The sequence below is a fragment of the Chiloscyllium plagiosum genome, unplaced genomic scaffold, assembly GCF_037043375.1.
Source record: "Chiloscyllium plagiosum isolate Xiang-an unplaced genomic scaffold, Cpla_swu_hap1 HiC_scaffold_6, whole genome shotgun sequence".
NCBI classification, from domain to species: domain Eukaryota; kingdom Metazoa; phylum Chordata; class Chondrichthyes; order Orectolobiformes; family Hemiscylliidae; genus Chiloscyllium; species Chiloscyllium plagiosum.
Genome location: NW_028270144.1, coordinates 132,615,955 through 132,633,184, shown reverse-complemented (window position 1 = coordinate 132,633,184; position 17,230 = coordinate 132,615,955). Strand labels below are relative to the sequence as shown.

General features: G+C 42.5%; 1 protein-coding gene across 1 annotated transcript in view; it reads right to left on the bottom strand.

The window, feature by feature from the left end:
• LOC122550994 (F-box/WD repeat-containing protein 7-like) overlaps positions 1-17,230 on the bottom strand; it is a 225,437-nt gene that overhangs the window by 67,712 nt on the left and 140,495 nt on the right. The window contains exons 5-7 of the mRNA XM_043692588.2: positions 14,377-14,512; positions 6,145-6,279; positions 392-515 (exon numbers count right to left, since the gene is read on the bottom strand). Of these exons, the coding sequence (XP_043548523.1) occupies positions 392-515; positions 6,145-6,279; positions 14,377-14,512 (395 nt within the window). The remainder of the gene's footprint in view (positions 1-391; positions 516-6,144; positions 6,280-14,376; positions 14,513-17,230) is intronic.

Below are 17,230 nucleotides of genomic sequence, written 5' to 3'. Positions count from 1 at the left end.
AGAGATCATGGATTTGTTTTGAGATTTCTGTTCTGAGCATACTGGACGAGGGGATTTGTCAGCTGCCCTTAGAAAAGTATGGAAAATGGACTCATTCTCCCAACAATCGAGCAAACTCCACACAATCAAAATCTAATGTGTAGGAGGAAATGAACAAAAGATACTAAATTATGGTTTGGTTTAACACTACCAAATAACCCAGAGTCCCTCAAATCCTACCTCAGCATAGCACTGCAAGTGGATGGATCAAGTGGCAGACACACCTCAATGAGAAACTATACAAGCTGTCAAGGATGCTCCATGTTTCTCAGAGAATAAGGCTTTGGTCACCTCTGTGGGCACTGATGCAACTGGCAATTATGATGTTAACATGTCACCACTTTGCACTCACCTTCTTCCCTGCATTTCTCTCTCCAGAGCAAGTTATCCTCAGCTAAGATGCGCCAGTACCGACAAGTCTGTGCTGCCCGCAGCAGATCTCGTGGCTCCAGAAATGACAGGACGTAGAGTGCCAGCTGCAAAGAAGAAATACCAAACAGTATAAAACTGCTCCACATAAACAGATGACTATGAATCAGGACACCAGGCGTGATAAAACATGGTCAGCCTGAACAGAGTAAACTGAAACGAGTCCCTCTCAAAAAGGTTAATATCAGTCTGATTGTATGGCAGTTATCTTCAATCAAACAACAATGGATTTTACAGTCAGAATTTCATACATCTAATTTCAAATCTCTTCAGACTACAGAGAGTGAGATATACATTTGTCTTCTCAGATACCAATGAAACGTCACAATGTGAACATTTAATCAATGGTATTTTATAAAGTATGCTCCACAATTATGTGGTGGCAAGAAGAAAATAGTCAATTGAGTTCCTCTCCGGGTTAGTCTGTATACAGACAATGTAGTACTCAAACAATACAGACTTTTAATCTTCAAGTTTGATTGCTGCTCTGAACTGAATTCCAGTGCACTACAATTGGCCGTATTGGGCTGTGTCTGGGTGGTGAGAGGAGGGTAACAAAAGAAAACCAGCCTTGAACTCAGCTCATTACTGATTGCAGGTGTGCCTGTGCAAATTGAACTATTCGCACTTCGAAAACACAGTAAAACGTTCCAACATGGTTCTAATAGGACAGGTGACTAAGTCTCTAAGAGGTAGGCCATAAGACATGTCTTACATGAGTAATTAAATGGAGATGTGAGGTAAAGAAACAGGAATATGAAATGCTAGAGAAATACAGCAACCTGGGAGCGCCGGTGGTGAGAGACAGCATCAAAAAGTTGAGGGGCAGGGTTAAGGGAGGGAATTCCAGAGCTCCAAGCCAAGGAATTGATCAACAGAAGTAGTCTCTCAAAGCTGTTTCACTATTCAGTAAGCTCATTAGTTCCTTAACTCCAACGAAGCATCTTCATTGCCTGAAAATAGTTTGAGTTCTGGTACATATTACACAAGGCACCCAACAGAGAGGCAGAACATCCAGGCCAACCATTTCCCATTTATTCTCCTCTAAATACAGAAGTGAAACCATCAATTCCTTTCTCATAGATACTTGCAACACAGAAGACCGTTCAGGCCATCACATTCATACATGTCAACAAAGATCTGACTACCCTAATTCCATTTTCCAGCTTTTGGTCCAGACTCCTCAAGGCTGTGGCAGTGCAATGATTCTCTAAATATAAAAATGTTAGAAGAATTTCTAATTCACCTTCAGCACATGAATGCATGGCTGAGGAGCTGGTGTATGGGAGAAGGATTCACATTTTTGGATCATTGGAATCTCTTTTGGGGTAGAAGTGACCTGTACAAGAAGGACGGATTGCACCTAAATTGGAAGGGGACTAATATACTGGCAGGGAAATTTGCTAGAACTGCTCGGGAGGATTTAAACTATGAAGGTGTGGGGTGGGACCCAGGGAGATAGTGAGAAAAGAGATCAACCTGAGACGGGTACAGCTGAGAACAGAAGTGAGTCAAACAGTCAGGGCAGGCAGGGACAAGGTAGGACTAATAAATTAAACTGCATTTATTTCAATGAAAGGGGCCTAACAGGGAAGGCAGATGAACTCAGGGCATGGTTAGGAACATGGGACTGGGATATCATAGCAATTACAGAAACATGGCTCAGGGATGGGCAGGATTGGCAGCTTAATGTTCCAGGATACAAATGCTATAGGAAGGATAGAAAGGGAGGCAAGAGAGGGGGGGATGGCATTTGTGATAAGGGATAACAATACAGCTGTGCTGAGGGAGGATATTAACGGAAATACATCCAGGGAAATTATTTGGGTGGAACTGAGAAATAAGAAAGGGATGATCACCTTACTGGGACTGTATTATAGACCCCCTAATAGTCAGAGGGAAATTGAGAAACAAACTTGTAAGGAGATCTCAGCTACCTGTAAGAATAATAGGGTGGTTATGGTAGGGGACTTTCCAAACATAGACTGGGACTGCCATAATGTTAAGGGTTGAGATGGAGAGGAATTTAAGTGTGTATAAGACAAGGGAGAGAATAGGGCTCCTCAAAGATCAGCAAGACGGCCTTTGTGTGGAGCCGCAGAAAGTGGGGGAAGATACTAAACGAGTATTTTGCAACATATTTATTGTAGAAAAGGATATGGAAGATATAGACTGTAGGGAAATAGATGATGACATCTTGCAAAATGTCCATTTTACAAAAGGAGGAAGTGCTGGATGTCTTGAAACGGGTAAAGGTGGATAAATCCCCAAGACTTGATCAGGTGTACCTGAAAACTCTGTGGGAAGCTAGAGAAGTGATTGCTGGGCCTCTTGCTGAGATATTGTATCATCAATAGTCACAGGTGAGGTGCCGGAAGACTGGAGGTTGGCTAACATGGCGCCACTGTTTAAGAAGGGTGGTAAGGACAAGCCAGAGAACTATAGACTAGTGAGCCTGACCTCTGTGGTGGGCAAGTTGTTGGAGGGAATCCTGAGGGACAGGATGTACATATATTTGGAAAGGCAAAGACTGATTAGGGATAGTCAACTTGGCTTACTGTGTGGGAAATCATGTCTCACAAACTTGATGGAGTTTATTGAAGAAGTAACAAAGAGGATTGATGAGGGCAGAGTGATAGATGTGATCTATATGGACTTCAGTAAGGCGTTTGATAAGGTTCCACATGGTAGGCTATTGCGCAAAAGAGAGTGTTTCGGGACCGAAGGTGATTTAGCAGTTTGGATCAGAAATTGGCTAGCTGAAAGATGACAGAGGGTGGTGGCTGATGGGAAATGTTCATCCTGGAGCTCAGTTACCAGTGGTGCGCTGCAAGGATCTGTTTTGGGTCCACTGCTGTTTGTCATTGTGGGCATAGAAGGATGGGTTAGTAAATTTGTGATTGACACTAAGGTAGGCAGAGTTGTGGATAGTGCTGAAGGATGTTGTGGGTTATCGTGGGACATAAATAAGATGCAGAGCTGGACTGAGAAGTGGCAAATGGAGTTTAATGTGGAAAAGTGTGAGGTAGTTCACTTTGGAATGCAGAATACTGGCTAATGGTAAAATTCTTGGCAGTGTAGATGAACAGAGAGACATTGATGTTCTGATGCATAAATCCCTGAAAGTTGCCACCCAGGTTGATAGGGTTGTAAAGAGGGAACATAGTGCATTGGTATTTATTGGGAGGGGGATTGACTTTCGGAGCTACGAGGTCATGCTTCAGCTGTACAAGACACTGGTAAGGCCCCAATTGAATTACATGCAATTCTGGTCACTGCATTATAGGAACGATGTGGAAGCTTTGGAAAGGATTCAGAGGAGATTTACTAGGATGTTGCCTGGTATAGAAGGAAGGACATACAAGGAAAGGCTGATGGAACTGAGGCTGTTTTCGCTGGAGAGAAGGTTGTGAGGTGACTTAATCGAGACACATAAGATAATCGGAGGGCTAGATAGGGTGGACAGCGAGAGCCTTTTCTTCGGATGGTGAAAGCTAACACAAGGGAACATAACTTTAAATTGAGGGTGATAGATTTAACACAGATATTAGGGGTAGTTTCTCCACTAGTAGGAGCATGGAACAACCTGCCTGCAACAGTGGTAGACTTGCTGACGTTAAGGGCATTTAAATGGGTTTTGGACATACATATGGATAATAATGTAACAGTGTAGGTTAGATGAGCATCAGATTATTTTCACAGGGCTGTGTAACATCGATGGCCGAAGGGCCTGTAGAGTGTTGTGCTGTAACGTTCTATGTTCCATGTTCTTATTGTAAGTGCTGTTTTCATAGCTGTTGGGGAAGCAGTGGAGAAAGCATGAGTTATAGACAAGCTGGAGTCAAGGGACTTGGTACAAGTGAAGGTCTGACTGGCAACAAGTAGCTCATTGGTCTGTAAAATGGTGACTAGTCCCCGATGGAAAAGGTTGCCTTGCCTGCCAATAAGTGACTGGCTTCCAGAGAATTGACCAGTTTGTGGATGAGAACTTCAAGGCAGAAGCTATCAAACCTCTGGAAAGGAAGGAACATTGCTGCTTCTCAGTAAAAAGCTTCTCAATCCTGAAGATAGCTCCATCACTTCCTCTCATCAGTTGTTGTAAACTCAAACTTTTAAGTCTGAGAGCTTTCTAAGTACAAACTAAACATACTGCGGCTCCAGTGAAAGGATCATCTCAGCAATTGCGTGGGCAGGTCCCACTGAGCTGCCTTCTCTTTCCCTCTGCCCTTCTTCACTATTGGGTGGGTAGGCAGAATGTGTATGAAGGAGTGTTTATAAAGGGGTTTGAAAGTTTTAACCAATAGACTATGTTGGTTTATAATAGTTTATCTGTGGCTAGAATCCATTTATCTGTAATAAATAGTGATTATACATCTCCATCAGTACCTCTCAATCTTCGGTGCTTCAAGGAAAACAACCCCAGCCTATCTAATTTTTCCTCATAACTCAAGACTGTCCAGTCTAGGCAGGATCCTGATAAATCTCCTGTACACTCTCTCTCTTATAGTCACATCCTTCCTATAATGTGGTGAGCAGAACTCCACACAGAATCTCACTTGTGACAAAACCAGCAATTTATACAATACCAAAATAATCTCCCAGTTCTTGAATTCTATGCCTTAGGTAATAAGGAAAAGCATCTCATGTGCCTTCTCAGCCACCTTACCTACCTGGAGAAAGTGAGGACTGCAGTTGCTGGAGATCAGCGTCAAGAGGTGTGATGCTGGAAAAGCCCAGCTGGCCAGGCAGCATCCGAGAAGCACGAGAGACCATGTTTCCAGCATACGTTCTTCTTCAAAGAATGAAATCACATTCCTGATGAAGATTTTACGCTCGAAACGTCGACTCTCCTACTCCTTGGATGCTGTCTTTTCCAGCACCGCATGTTTTGATACCTTAAATACCCTGCCCTGCTATCTTTAGCAATCTGTGGACATGGTCTCCAACATGGGTCTGGGGTGCACCATTCATACTGAAATTCCTTGTCTCGTTAGCTCTCCCAATGTATTACATCACATTTTTCTTCATTTCATTCCATTAGCAATTGCTCTGCCCACCTACCAAGGCTGTGGATTTCCTCCTACAGTCTACATTTATTCTCACTGTACCAATTTTTATGTGTCCACAAACCTTGATCATACTCCTTATATTGATGGCCTCTAGTATGGTTCTTTCCCATACTCAGTCCACTCGCTTAAAATCTATTGTAAAGACCTCAATTAGGTGACACTTCAACAACGTGTTCTTATAATTTTGGTCTGGCAACACAGAAGCTGATTGCAACGGATTGTGAAATTCACAAGAAGCCAGAGCTAGAGAAAGGCAGAAACTTCTGACCTCTATCAAGCAAAGAGCTTTTGGGTAAGATTCAATGGGGCTAAATGGTGTCTGAAGAACAGAACCTCAGCTTCAGTCAGCATCTTCAGCAAAGAGATGGTGTAGGTCAGAAATAAACAAATCTCTGACCATTTGCTGATACAAATTTGTTTCAGCAAGTTGTATAGAAGATGCAACTAGAAACAAACCTGGTCAGGCAGTAACCCTGCTCAACTGGGACAACTTTCTCACATTCCTTTTACTGTGCAACTTAAAAAACAGAAGTGTAACTTTATGCTCTACATGACCAGCTCCTGATCAGACTGTACAGCATGGGTTCATTACCATTTAGATACGTACCTCTTTTGGAAGGAGGGAAATGAAGTCTCGTTGGAACTGAGGTTCAATGACCTGCATCATGTATTTGATCTGCGAAGTCTCACAGCGATCAATGAGCTCATCCAATGCCAGCAGCTTCTCAGGGCCACTCCACTTCTGTGGAACAGAAAGCAAAGATGTCAGAGACCAAATTAAATACAAGGAATATTCCTCATCACCTACTGACAGGTAAGTTTGTAATTATCAAACTGTCAACACTTATTTATATAGCCGGAAGGTCATGGGAGAAGGAAAGTTCACACATTAATTACACTCAAATAGATCAAAGATGAGCTCTTCAGAATGTACTCCTTTCAAGTCAAAGGCCTCATAGGGAGAACAGGTTGAAGAATTCATCCAAAAATATCTCAGTCTATCAATTATGACGCTTTTGTATTTTGTTTCATCCCAACATCCTCAGCACTACAGAAATCAGCAACTCTTGCTAGAATAAGGGTTTGCCAACAATCTTCTGGCACGAGGTCACTTTTCACTCGGGGTTAAGTTAGCAACATGCACACCAATGTCCCTCTGACCATTAGTGCTTCCCGGATTCCTACCATTTTTCATATATTCCCTTGTTTTGTTTGCCCTGACCAAGTCCATCATTTCACACTTATCCAGATTGAACTGCTCTATTCTTATTTACCTGATCAATTATGGGCTCATTGGCAACATTTGTACCTCTCATGTCATGACCCATCTGGCCCACTGCCATTTCAGCAGATCTGTAACTTAGGACAGACTTCCCTTCACCAGGAGGACCAGCTTCCCCAGACTTTCAAAGTTTTCAGCAGGGATTTAACAAAATGCTCCCAGGCACTACTTTACATGATTAAAAAAAATGTAGGATTTTCCACACACATCCCCCATTAATGAATGAAAACCATTCATGACTTGCCCTCAATGTATGTGGCAACACAGCAGCTGTTTCACATTTGAGATACCAATGGTAAATTAACTAATGAGATGTCCATCTGTTTGGAACAATCACAAAATGACTTCCATCTGGAAACAGAATGTCCGATTATGAGGTATCAATAAGCCAAATGAAGAAATGTCAAGGGTAGATGGCCAGGAAACTGTTTTAAACACTTGAAAGAAGTTGTGACCAAAGGAGATATTTTGGGGAGGGAGTGTTGGTCCTTACATTTGAGGAGCTGAGTTAATAATCAATTTTAATTTCAACGACAATGAGTGGGTCTTTAAGATGAAATTCAGAAGAATCAGTGATTAAGAATTCACATCAACTCATTTCATCACCATAAAACAGGGAACAGAAGGTACTGAAAGAGGCAAATAGAAAAGGGAAGCAGAGAGTATAAATGATAAATAAATCACTGATACAGCATTAGGTAGTTTTATGCAGTCTGTCCAAGTGTTTGCATTTGTATTTGCTCATGGCCCATCTCAAATGGTCTACAAAAAGATGGTTGGGAGCCACTTTCCTGAACTGCTGCAGTCTATGCCACATACTCTACTGTGCTGTTTGGGAAGGTGGAGTGGGGATAATGGATTTTGACCAAGTAACATTTAAGGAATGACAATGTTTTTATTCATTCACAGAATATGGACATCACTGCTGGAACAGCTTTTACTGTCCATTCGTAGTTGGTCTTGATACGGTGGTGATGAGCGGCTTGCTTGAACTGCTGCAGTCTATTTGGTTCAGGTAGGTAAACCCGTAATGTCTTTAAGCAGAGTTATAGATTTTCAGTTACAGTGACACTCATGGAATGAGTAAAAAATACAAGTTTGCAATGAGCTCAGGAGCTAAGTCGTCCCAGCAGAACCTAAACTGAGTGTCAGCAAACTATTGCTGAGCAAGTGCCCCTTGCTCGCACTGATGACGATATTTTTTCACCCTTTTTATCCACAATCGAGAATAGTTTGATGTGGCGTTAACTGGCCAGATTGTAATTGTCTTGCTTTGTGTACACAGGACATAATCAGGCCATTTTCACACGTCAGACAGTATTGTAGCTGTATCGAAACAGCTTGGCTAGGGGCACATCAAGTACTGAAGCAGATGAGATATCTTATGTCCTGATGCTGGAATCTTGTCAGGGCCCAAATATTTTAAGATTTGGCTCAATGTTGAATGATTTGCAGGAAAACGAGCAAGGCTGGTGTTCCCACATGTCAGTGCCCTTTGTCCAATATAATCCCAAACTAAATGTGTCCCACCTGCCTACTCCTGACCCATATCTCTTCAAACCTTGCCCAATCATGTATCTAAGCAAATGTCTTTTAAATATTATAACAGTACCTGCATCCACCACTTTCTCAGCAAGTTCATTCTACACGTGAACAACCTTCTGTGTAAAAACAATTTGCCTCATAACTTTTTAAAACTCTCTCTCCTCTCATATTAAAAATGTGCCCACTAGTCTCCAATTCCCCCATCTTAGGGAAAAGACAACTACCATCTACGCGATCTACACCTCTCATTATTTTATAAAATTCTTTTAAGTCGCCTCTCAATCTCCTACACTCCAGTGGAAGAAGTCCCAGTCTATCCAGACTTTCTTTATAACTCAAACCTTCCACACCTGGCAACATCCTGGTATATGTTCTCTGAACACTCTCCAGCTTGATAATATCCTTCCTATAATTGAGACACCAAAACTGGACAAGGTGTTCCAGAAGAGGCCTCACCAGTGTCCCGTACAACCTCAACACAACAGTCTCAAGGAATAAAAACATTGTCATTCCTTAAATGTCACTCCTGTAAATGTCCCAACTCCTGTATTCAAAGGACCGAGCAATGAATTGCATTTAATTGAATTGAATTTGTTCTCGTGTGTAGTGAGGCACAGTGAAAAGCTTTATCTTGCGAGCAATTACAGGCAGATCACAGAGTAGCATAAATAAATAAATAAATAATAGGTAAACAGCGGCAAGAGCAAAAACACAGGTACAGATGAACGTTAAAGAGTTTGAGTCTCCATTCAGTATTGTAACAGTAGGGTAGAAACGGTTTCGAAACCAGCTGATGCATGTGTTCAGGCTTCTATACCTTCTCCCCGACGATAGAGGTTGTAGAAAAACATTGCCAAGGTGGGATGGATCGTTGAGAATGCTGGTGGCCTTTCCTTGACAGCGGGCCTGGTAGATGGATTCTATAGATGGGAGGTTGTGATTGTCCAGGCCGAGTTCATCACTCTCTGTAATCGTCTCCGATCTTGAATGGCACAGTTGCCATACCAAGTAGTAATACATCTAGACAGAATGCTCTCGATGGCAAGGGTATTCACAGTCATGCCAAATTTCCTCAGCGGCCTACGGAAAAAGAGAAGTTGTTGGGCCTTTGTAACCAGTGCGTCCACATGGAGAGTCCAAGAGAGCTTGTGGATGACCACTCCTAGGAGCTTGACATTCTCCACTCGTTCCACCTTTGTGCTGTTAATGTGTAGGGGGTCATGAGTTACATCTCGCCAAAAGTCAATAATGAGTTCCTTGGTTTTGTTGGCATTGAGAGCTAGGTTATTCTCAGTGCACCATTTTTCCAGATCTTCTACCTCCCGTCTGTAGTCTGTTTCATCGCCATCTGAGATTCGACCGACATCAGCGAACTTGTAAATGGCATTAGTTTGTTTTTTGGCGACACAGTCATGGGTATACAGTGAGTACAGTAGGGAGCTGAGTAAACACCCCTGTGGGCTCCAGTATTGAGTGTTAGTGACAATGAGACATTGTGTCCAGTCTTCACTGATTGTGACCTGTGGGTCAGAAAACTGAGGATTCAGTTGCAAAGAGTGGGGTTTAGTCCGAGATCACTAGGTTCAGTAATCAGTCTCGAGGGGCTAATAGTGTGGAAGGCTGAACTGTAGTCAATGAGTAGGATTCTTATATAAGTATTCTTGGGGGCAAGATGTTTGAGGGAGGAGTGAAGGGCAAGGAGTGATATGGCATCTGACGTGGATCTGTTGGTCCGATAGGCAAATTGGAGTGGGTCAAGAGTAATGGGGAGGCTGGAGTTCCTGAATGCCATGATCAGCCTTTCAAAGCACTTCACGACCACAGAAGCGAGGGCCACTGGGTGGTACTCATTGAGACATGCTGCATAAGCCTTCTTAGGCACAAGGGGTGATGCTGGCCCTCTTGAAACAGGCAGGGACATTGGCCTGCTGCAGGGAGAGGTTGAAGATGTCTGAGAAGACCTCTGCCAGTTGATTTGCGCATGCTCCAAGTGCACAGCCTGGTACTCCGCCTTGTCCCATCGCATTCCTTGGATTCACATGAAGGAAAACTGATCTGACCTCTGAGGCAGTGACTGTTGGGATAGGTTCATTAGAACTTGTCGGAATTGATGTTACCTCTCCGCTGAAATTCTGCTCAAAGCAAGCAAAGGAAGTGTTGAGACGATCTGGGAGGGATGTGTCAATATCTACTACCTTGCACTGTCTCTTTTTAGAACCGGTGATGTCATTTAGTCCTTGCCATAGTCACTGGGTGACTGTCTGGGTTTCTAGTTTGGATCGGTATTGGTCCTTGGCTGTCTTAATGTTTCTGTGAAGGTCATACTTGGAATTCTTTACATTTGAAGGCAAGCGTACCAAACACCTTTTTAACAAACCCGTCTATATGTGATGTAAGCTTCAAAACGTTCTGCACCTGTACTCTTAGGTCTCTCTGCTCTACACCACCCAAGGTCCTACCATTAATTGTATAAGCCTCCATCTGCCATTTTTCAACCCATTGACCCATTTGATAAAGATCTTAAACCTTCTTCACTGTCTACTGTGCCACCAATTTTGGTGTCATCCACAAACTTACTAACCATTCTCTCTATGTTTTCATCCAAATCATTTATATAAATGATAAACAAAAGAGGACCCAGCACTGATCCCTGTGTAAGACTGCTGGTCACAGCCTCCAGTCTGAAAAACAACCCTCCATCATTAGTCTGTCTCCTGCCGTTAAGCCAATTATGTATCCAATTGGCAAGGTTACCCCGAATTCCAAGTGACCAATTTTACGAATTAGTCTACCACGCGGAACTTTGTCCAAGGCCTTATGAAAATCCAAATAAACAACTTCCACTGCTCATTGTGTGCTGTGTGGAGAGACTTTGGGGAGTCATATGCTGAGTTGCTCCTCACAGAATACCTAGCTCTGCTCTTGCAACCATAGTGTTGAAAGAACAAAGAATACAGCACAGGTATTAGAAATCCTGCAGATTGTGAAAATAGATAAGTCCCCTGGGCCGGATGGGATTTATCCTAGGGTCCTTTGGGAAGCCAGGGAGGAAACTGCCGAGCCTTTGGCATTGATCTTTATATCGTCATTGTCTACCGGAATAGTGCCAGAAGACTAGAGGATAGAAAATGTGGTTCCCCTGTTCAAGAAGGGGAGTAGAGACAACTCTGGTAATTATAGACCAATGAGCCTTACTTCAGTTGTTGGTAGTGTTGGAAAAGGTTATAAGAGATAGGATTTATAATCATCTAGAAAAGAATAATTTGATTAGGGATAGTCAGTAATTGGTTTGCTGAAAGAAGACAGAGGGTGGTGGTTGATGGGAAATGTTCATCCAGTTACCAGTGGTGCACTGCAAGGGTCGGTGTTGGGTCCACTGCTGTTTGTCATTTTTACAAACGACCTGGATGAGGGCGTAGAAGGGTGGGTTAGTAAATTTGCAGACAACACTAAGGTCGGTGGAGCTATGGATAGTGATGAAGGATGTTGTAGGTTAGAGAGACATAGATAAGCTACAGAGCTGGGCTGAGAGGTGACAAATGGAGTTTAATGCGGACAAGTGTGAGGTGATTCACTTGGGTCGGAGTAACCGGAATGCAAAGTACTGGACTAATGGTAAGATTCTTGGTAGTGTAGATGAGCAGAGAGATCTTGGTGTCCAGGTACACAGATCCTTGAAAGTTGCCACCCAGGTTGACAGAGTTTTAGCTTTTATTAATAGAGGGATCGAGTTCCGGAACCATGAGGTTATGCTGCAGCTGTACAAAACTCTGGTGCAGCCGCACTTGGAGTATTGTGTACAGTTCTGGTCACCGCATTATGAGGAGGATGTGGAAGCTTTGGAAAGGGTGCAGAGGAGATTTACTAGGATGTTGCCTGGTATGGAGGGAAGGTCATACGACGAAAGGCTGAGGGACTTGAGGCTGTTCTCACTGGAGAGAAGGTGGTTGAGACGTGACTTAATAGAGACATATAAGATAATCAGAGGGTTAGATAGAGTGGACAGGGAGAGCCTTTTTCCAAGGATGGTGACGGCGAGCACGAGGGGGCATAGCTTTAAATTGAGGGGTGATAGATATAGGACAGATGTCAGAGGTAGTTTCTTTACTCAGAGAGTAGTAAGGGTATGGAATGCTTAGTCTGCAACGGTAGTAGATTCGCCAACTTTAAGTACATTTAAGTCGTCATTGGACAAGCATATGGACGTACATGGAATAGTGTAGGTTGGATGGGCTTCAGATTGGTACGACAGGTCGGCGCAACATCGAGGGCCGAAGGGCCTGTACTGTGATGTGATGTTCCATGTTCTATGTTCACAGGAACAGGCCCTTCAACCCTCCAAGCCTGCGCAGAGGCATTTTGCCCTTCCATTTTACAACTATATTCACTTACAGGATCCATATCCCTTTATTCCCTTCCTATTCAAGTATTCACCCAGGTGCTTCTTGAATGCTGTTATTGTACCTGCTCCCACCACTTCCAGGCACTCAGCACCCTTTGTGAGAAAAGTGTGTCTTGGACATCTCTTTCAAAGTTTCACCCTTCTACCTTGAACCTGTGTCCCCAAGCAATTGACACCTCCATCCTGGGGAAAAGCCTCCTTCTCTTCACTCTATCATGTCGTTCAAAAGAAGGAAGCACATATCAGGTATAGACAGTAGCAACTCCGTATGATCAGTAGCAGTATACTCAAGAGGGAAATGAGGGCGGCAAAAAGGAGGCATGAGATAGCTTTGGCAGACCAGGTTTAAGGAGAATCCAAAGGGATTCTATAAATACATTAATAAAAAGAGCAACTTGAGCGAGAAGAGGGTTCCTTAAAAATCAGCAAAACTGCCTGTGTGAAACTACAGGAGATGAGAAAGAGAATAAATGAGTATTTTGCATCTATGTTTACTGTGGCAAAGGATATGGAAAGTAGAGAACTCGGGGAATTAAACCTTGTAAAGTGTCCATATTACAGGAGAGGTGGTGCTAGACGTCTTAAGTCAGAAATCACACGACACCAGGTTATAGTCCAACAGGTGTATTTCAAATCGCAAACTTGCAGAGTGCTGCTCCTTCATCAGGTCTTAAAATGCATAAAGTTGGATAAGTCCTTGATATACTCTAGAACTCTCTGGGAAGCAAGGAACTTGATTGCTTGGCCTCTTGCTGAGATATTTGTATCATCAATAGTCACAGGTGAGGTGCTGGAAGACTGGGGTTTGGCTAACATGGTGCCACTGTTTCAGAAGGGTGGTAAAGACAAGCCAGGGAACTATAGACCAGTGAGCCTGACCTCGGTGGTGGGCAGGATTTACATATATTTGGAAAAGCAAGGACTGATTCGGGATAGTTAATGTGGCTTTGCGAGTGGGAAATCATGTCTCACTAACCTGATTTGAGTTTTTTTGAAGGAGCGACAAAGAAGATTGATTAAGGCAGAGAGTAAGGATAGAAAGTGAGTTTTGAAAGATGCAAGATGAGGGGGCCAGGTAGCACAGCAATGCTAGTAGTACAGAAGGTTAGGGATGAAATGCCTGCACTTCTGAAGAAATGAAAATTAAGAGATATTTTTAGAAAAAAACCCTGCACAGGCTTCACTACTTTTATGGGTGACTATAAGGTTTATAAGTTCTTCCCTCTTTTGGATGTTAATGGAGAGTATATATACACAATTTTTTGACTTTGGTTCAAACCAAGTCAGTGAAATTCCAGACCCACAATGTAAGTGACTCTGAAATGCTTCTGGACAATTAGGGATGCACCATAAATGTTGGCCTAGCCAATTACACCCACATCTTGTCCATAAATTTTTTTAAAAAGGTTTGTGGTAATTTGAAAGCTCAAATACAAGCCAAGAGACCAACGTGCTTACATTTTCCGGTCACCTCAGGATAAGAGCTCATAATGAAAATCACTCCCCAGTACCCAAGGCCATCTCACCAACAACTGTTAGCTAGCCAGAAGACAGTGTACACATCTTTCTGCCCAGCCCAGCTCAAACCTGGCTCTTCTCAATGTACCTACCTGGAACATGCTAAGCCACTCCTGAAGATCTGATGGAGGCGCTACTGATGTAATGCGTTTCCGATGCTGACCTGGGATGTTACCATTGCGTAGATCTCCAAATGTCGTGGCAGTATTTATACAAGGTGATAAAGAACTGTGAAAAAAAGATAAAAAGACTTGGACTATTTTTCATTGTCACACCCTGACTGGGTTCAACAAGTTGAAAACTTTGGGACATACTATGGATTTTCTTTTTTTTTTTTAAAAAGAGGCGACCAAGGCAGTGGACATAGGATGTCTATGCATGTTGTTTATATGGACTTTCAGAAAGCATTTAATAAAGTCACACACAACAAACTTAACTCAGGTAGAAGCCAACAAAAGACAGAAAATTACTGACATGGCTTGAAAAGTGATTGAGTGGCAGGCGACAGAAAGTAGGGATAATGTCAGGATGTGACCAGTTGTGTCCCAACAAGGGTGTGTGTTAGGGACTCAATTATTCACATTATTTGTAAGTGACTTCGATAATGGCAATATAAAGACTTTAAAAAAAAAATTCATTCATGGGATGTGGGCATCACTGACTGGATCAGCATCGATTGCCCAGGCAGCAGTTAAAAGTCAACTGTGGTTCTGGAGTCACACATCAACCAGAGCAGGTCAGGGTGGCAGATTTCCATTCCAAAGGAGGTGAGTGAACCAGATCGATTTTCCCAACAGTTGGCAATGGTTACATAGTCATCATTAGACTCTTATTTCCAGAATATTATTGAATTCAAATTCCACCATCTGCCACAAAGGAATTTTGAAAACCAGGTCCTAAGAACATTACCTAGGTCTCTGGATTAATCGTTGAGTGATAATACTACTAGGATATTGCCAACACTAATTTGCTGATGACTGAAAGTTAGGCGGCATTACAAATGAATAGCATAAAATTACAAAGGGATACTGATGGGCAAGATGATTGAGCAAAACTGACGCAGATGGAGTTTAATGTAATGAAGTGTGAGGTTACCTATTTAGACCAAGAAAGGATAGATCAAGGCACTTTCGAAATAATATGAAGTTAAACACAGTGGATGTCCAAACAGACTTGGGGATTCAGTTGCATAGATCTTTAAAATGCCACTAACAATTGAAGAAAATAATCAAAGGCTAATGAAAAACTGGCCTTGATTTCAACAGGACTGGAGTACAAGAATGCAGACGTTGTGCTGCAGCTATACAAAACTCTGGGCTCCACAACTTAGGAAGGATAGATTGGCCGTGGAGGGAGTACATTGTTAATTTTAAATCTGATACAGAAGAATATTTGTTAAACAAAGGTATTAAGGGATGTGGACCAAAGGCAAGCACATGGAGTTTTGCTACAGATCAGCCATGATCTAAGTGAATGGCAGAACAAGGTGGAGGGGTTGAATCGTCTCCTCCAGTTCCTCAGTTGCTAGATTGGTTTTACCTCTATGATGGATTGGCAGCACTTGACATCTGGTAATAATTACTTTATTAATGAGTTTGCAGGAGTGGAGTGGATTGCTACCCTGCAAGATTCTAAAGTCATTGCTTAAATCATTTTAGAGTCCTGGAGATGTATAGCATGGAAACAGACCCTTCCGTCCAACTCATTCATGCTGACCAGATATCCTAAGCTAATCTAGTCCCATTTGCCAGCACTTGGCCCATATCCCTCTAAACACTTTCTATTCACATACCCATCCAGATGCCTTATATATGTTGCAATTGTACCAGCCTCCACCATACAGTCGTAGAGTCAGAGATGAACAGCATGGAAATAGACCCTTCGGTCCAACCCATCCATACTGACCAAATATCCCAACCCAATCTAGTTCCACCTGCCAGCACCCGGCCCATATTGCTCCAAACCCTTCCTATTCATATACCCATCCAAATGCCTCTTAAATGTTGCAATTGTACCAGCCTCCACCACTTCCTCTGGCAGCTCATTCCGTACATGGACCACCTTCTGTGTAAAAAAAGCTGCCCCTTAGGTCCCTTTTAAATATTTCTCCTCTCACCTTAAACCTATGGCCTCTAGTTCTGGATTCCTCTAGCCCAGGAAAAAGACCTTGTCTATTTAGCCTATCCACATCCCCTCACGATTTTACAAACCTTTTCACTACATCTTTCTGATAGGAAGGAGACTAGAATTGCACACAATATTCCAAAAGTGGCCTAACCAATGTCCTGTACAGCCACATGACCTCCCAACTCCTGTACTCAGTGCTCTGTCCAATAAAGGAAAGCACACCAAGCTTCTCCTTCACTATCCTATCTACCTGCAACTCCACTTTCAAGGAACTATGTGAGGCATGGTGCAAAGATCTGTTGGACATTAGAAGAAATAGATCTTTGAACAAAGTCCAAGACTACACACTTGGTGACAACTTTATTACAATCCATAATCTATGAAATACTTACCCCACTGATTACTAGCTCCTGACTTTTTGCAACCAATTCACACTCAATTAACTCTTAATCAATATATCCATTGTCTATTCCTTTGTTCCATTAGGTTGTAGGTATTCCATCATACCTTGAGATGATCACAAACTCCCTCCAACCTTGCAGCTGACTGAATTGGGAATATTCAACAGGGCCACTGGAACAAGTTTACCCAGTAGCTTTCGTTCAAACACTACAACCAGCATGAACAAAAAATAACTTGAAAAATGATCCATTGTCAAATGAATCCATAAAATCATAATTTTGTCCTGTTTTTGTTGAAATCCTCTGATTTTAAAGCTTTGATGTGAGATTAAAGCCAAGTTCAGCGTGTATCCACTCATACTGGATCAAGCACTAACAGATTGTCATTAATATGCAGCTCACATTTCCTAGTCCTTAA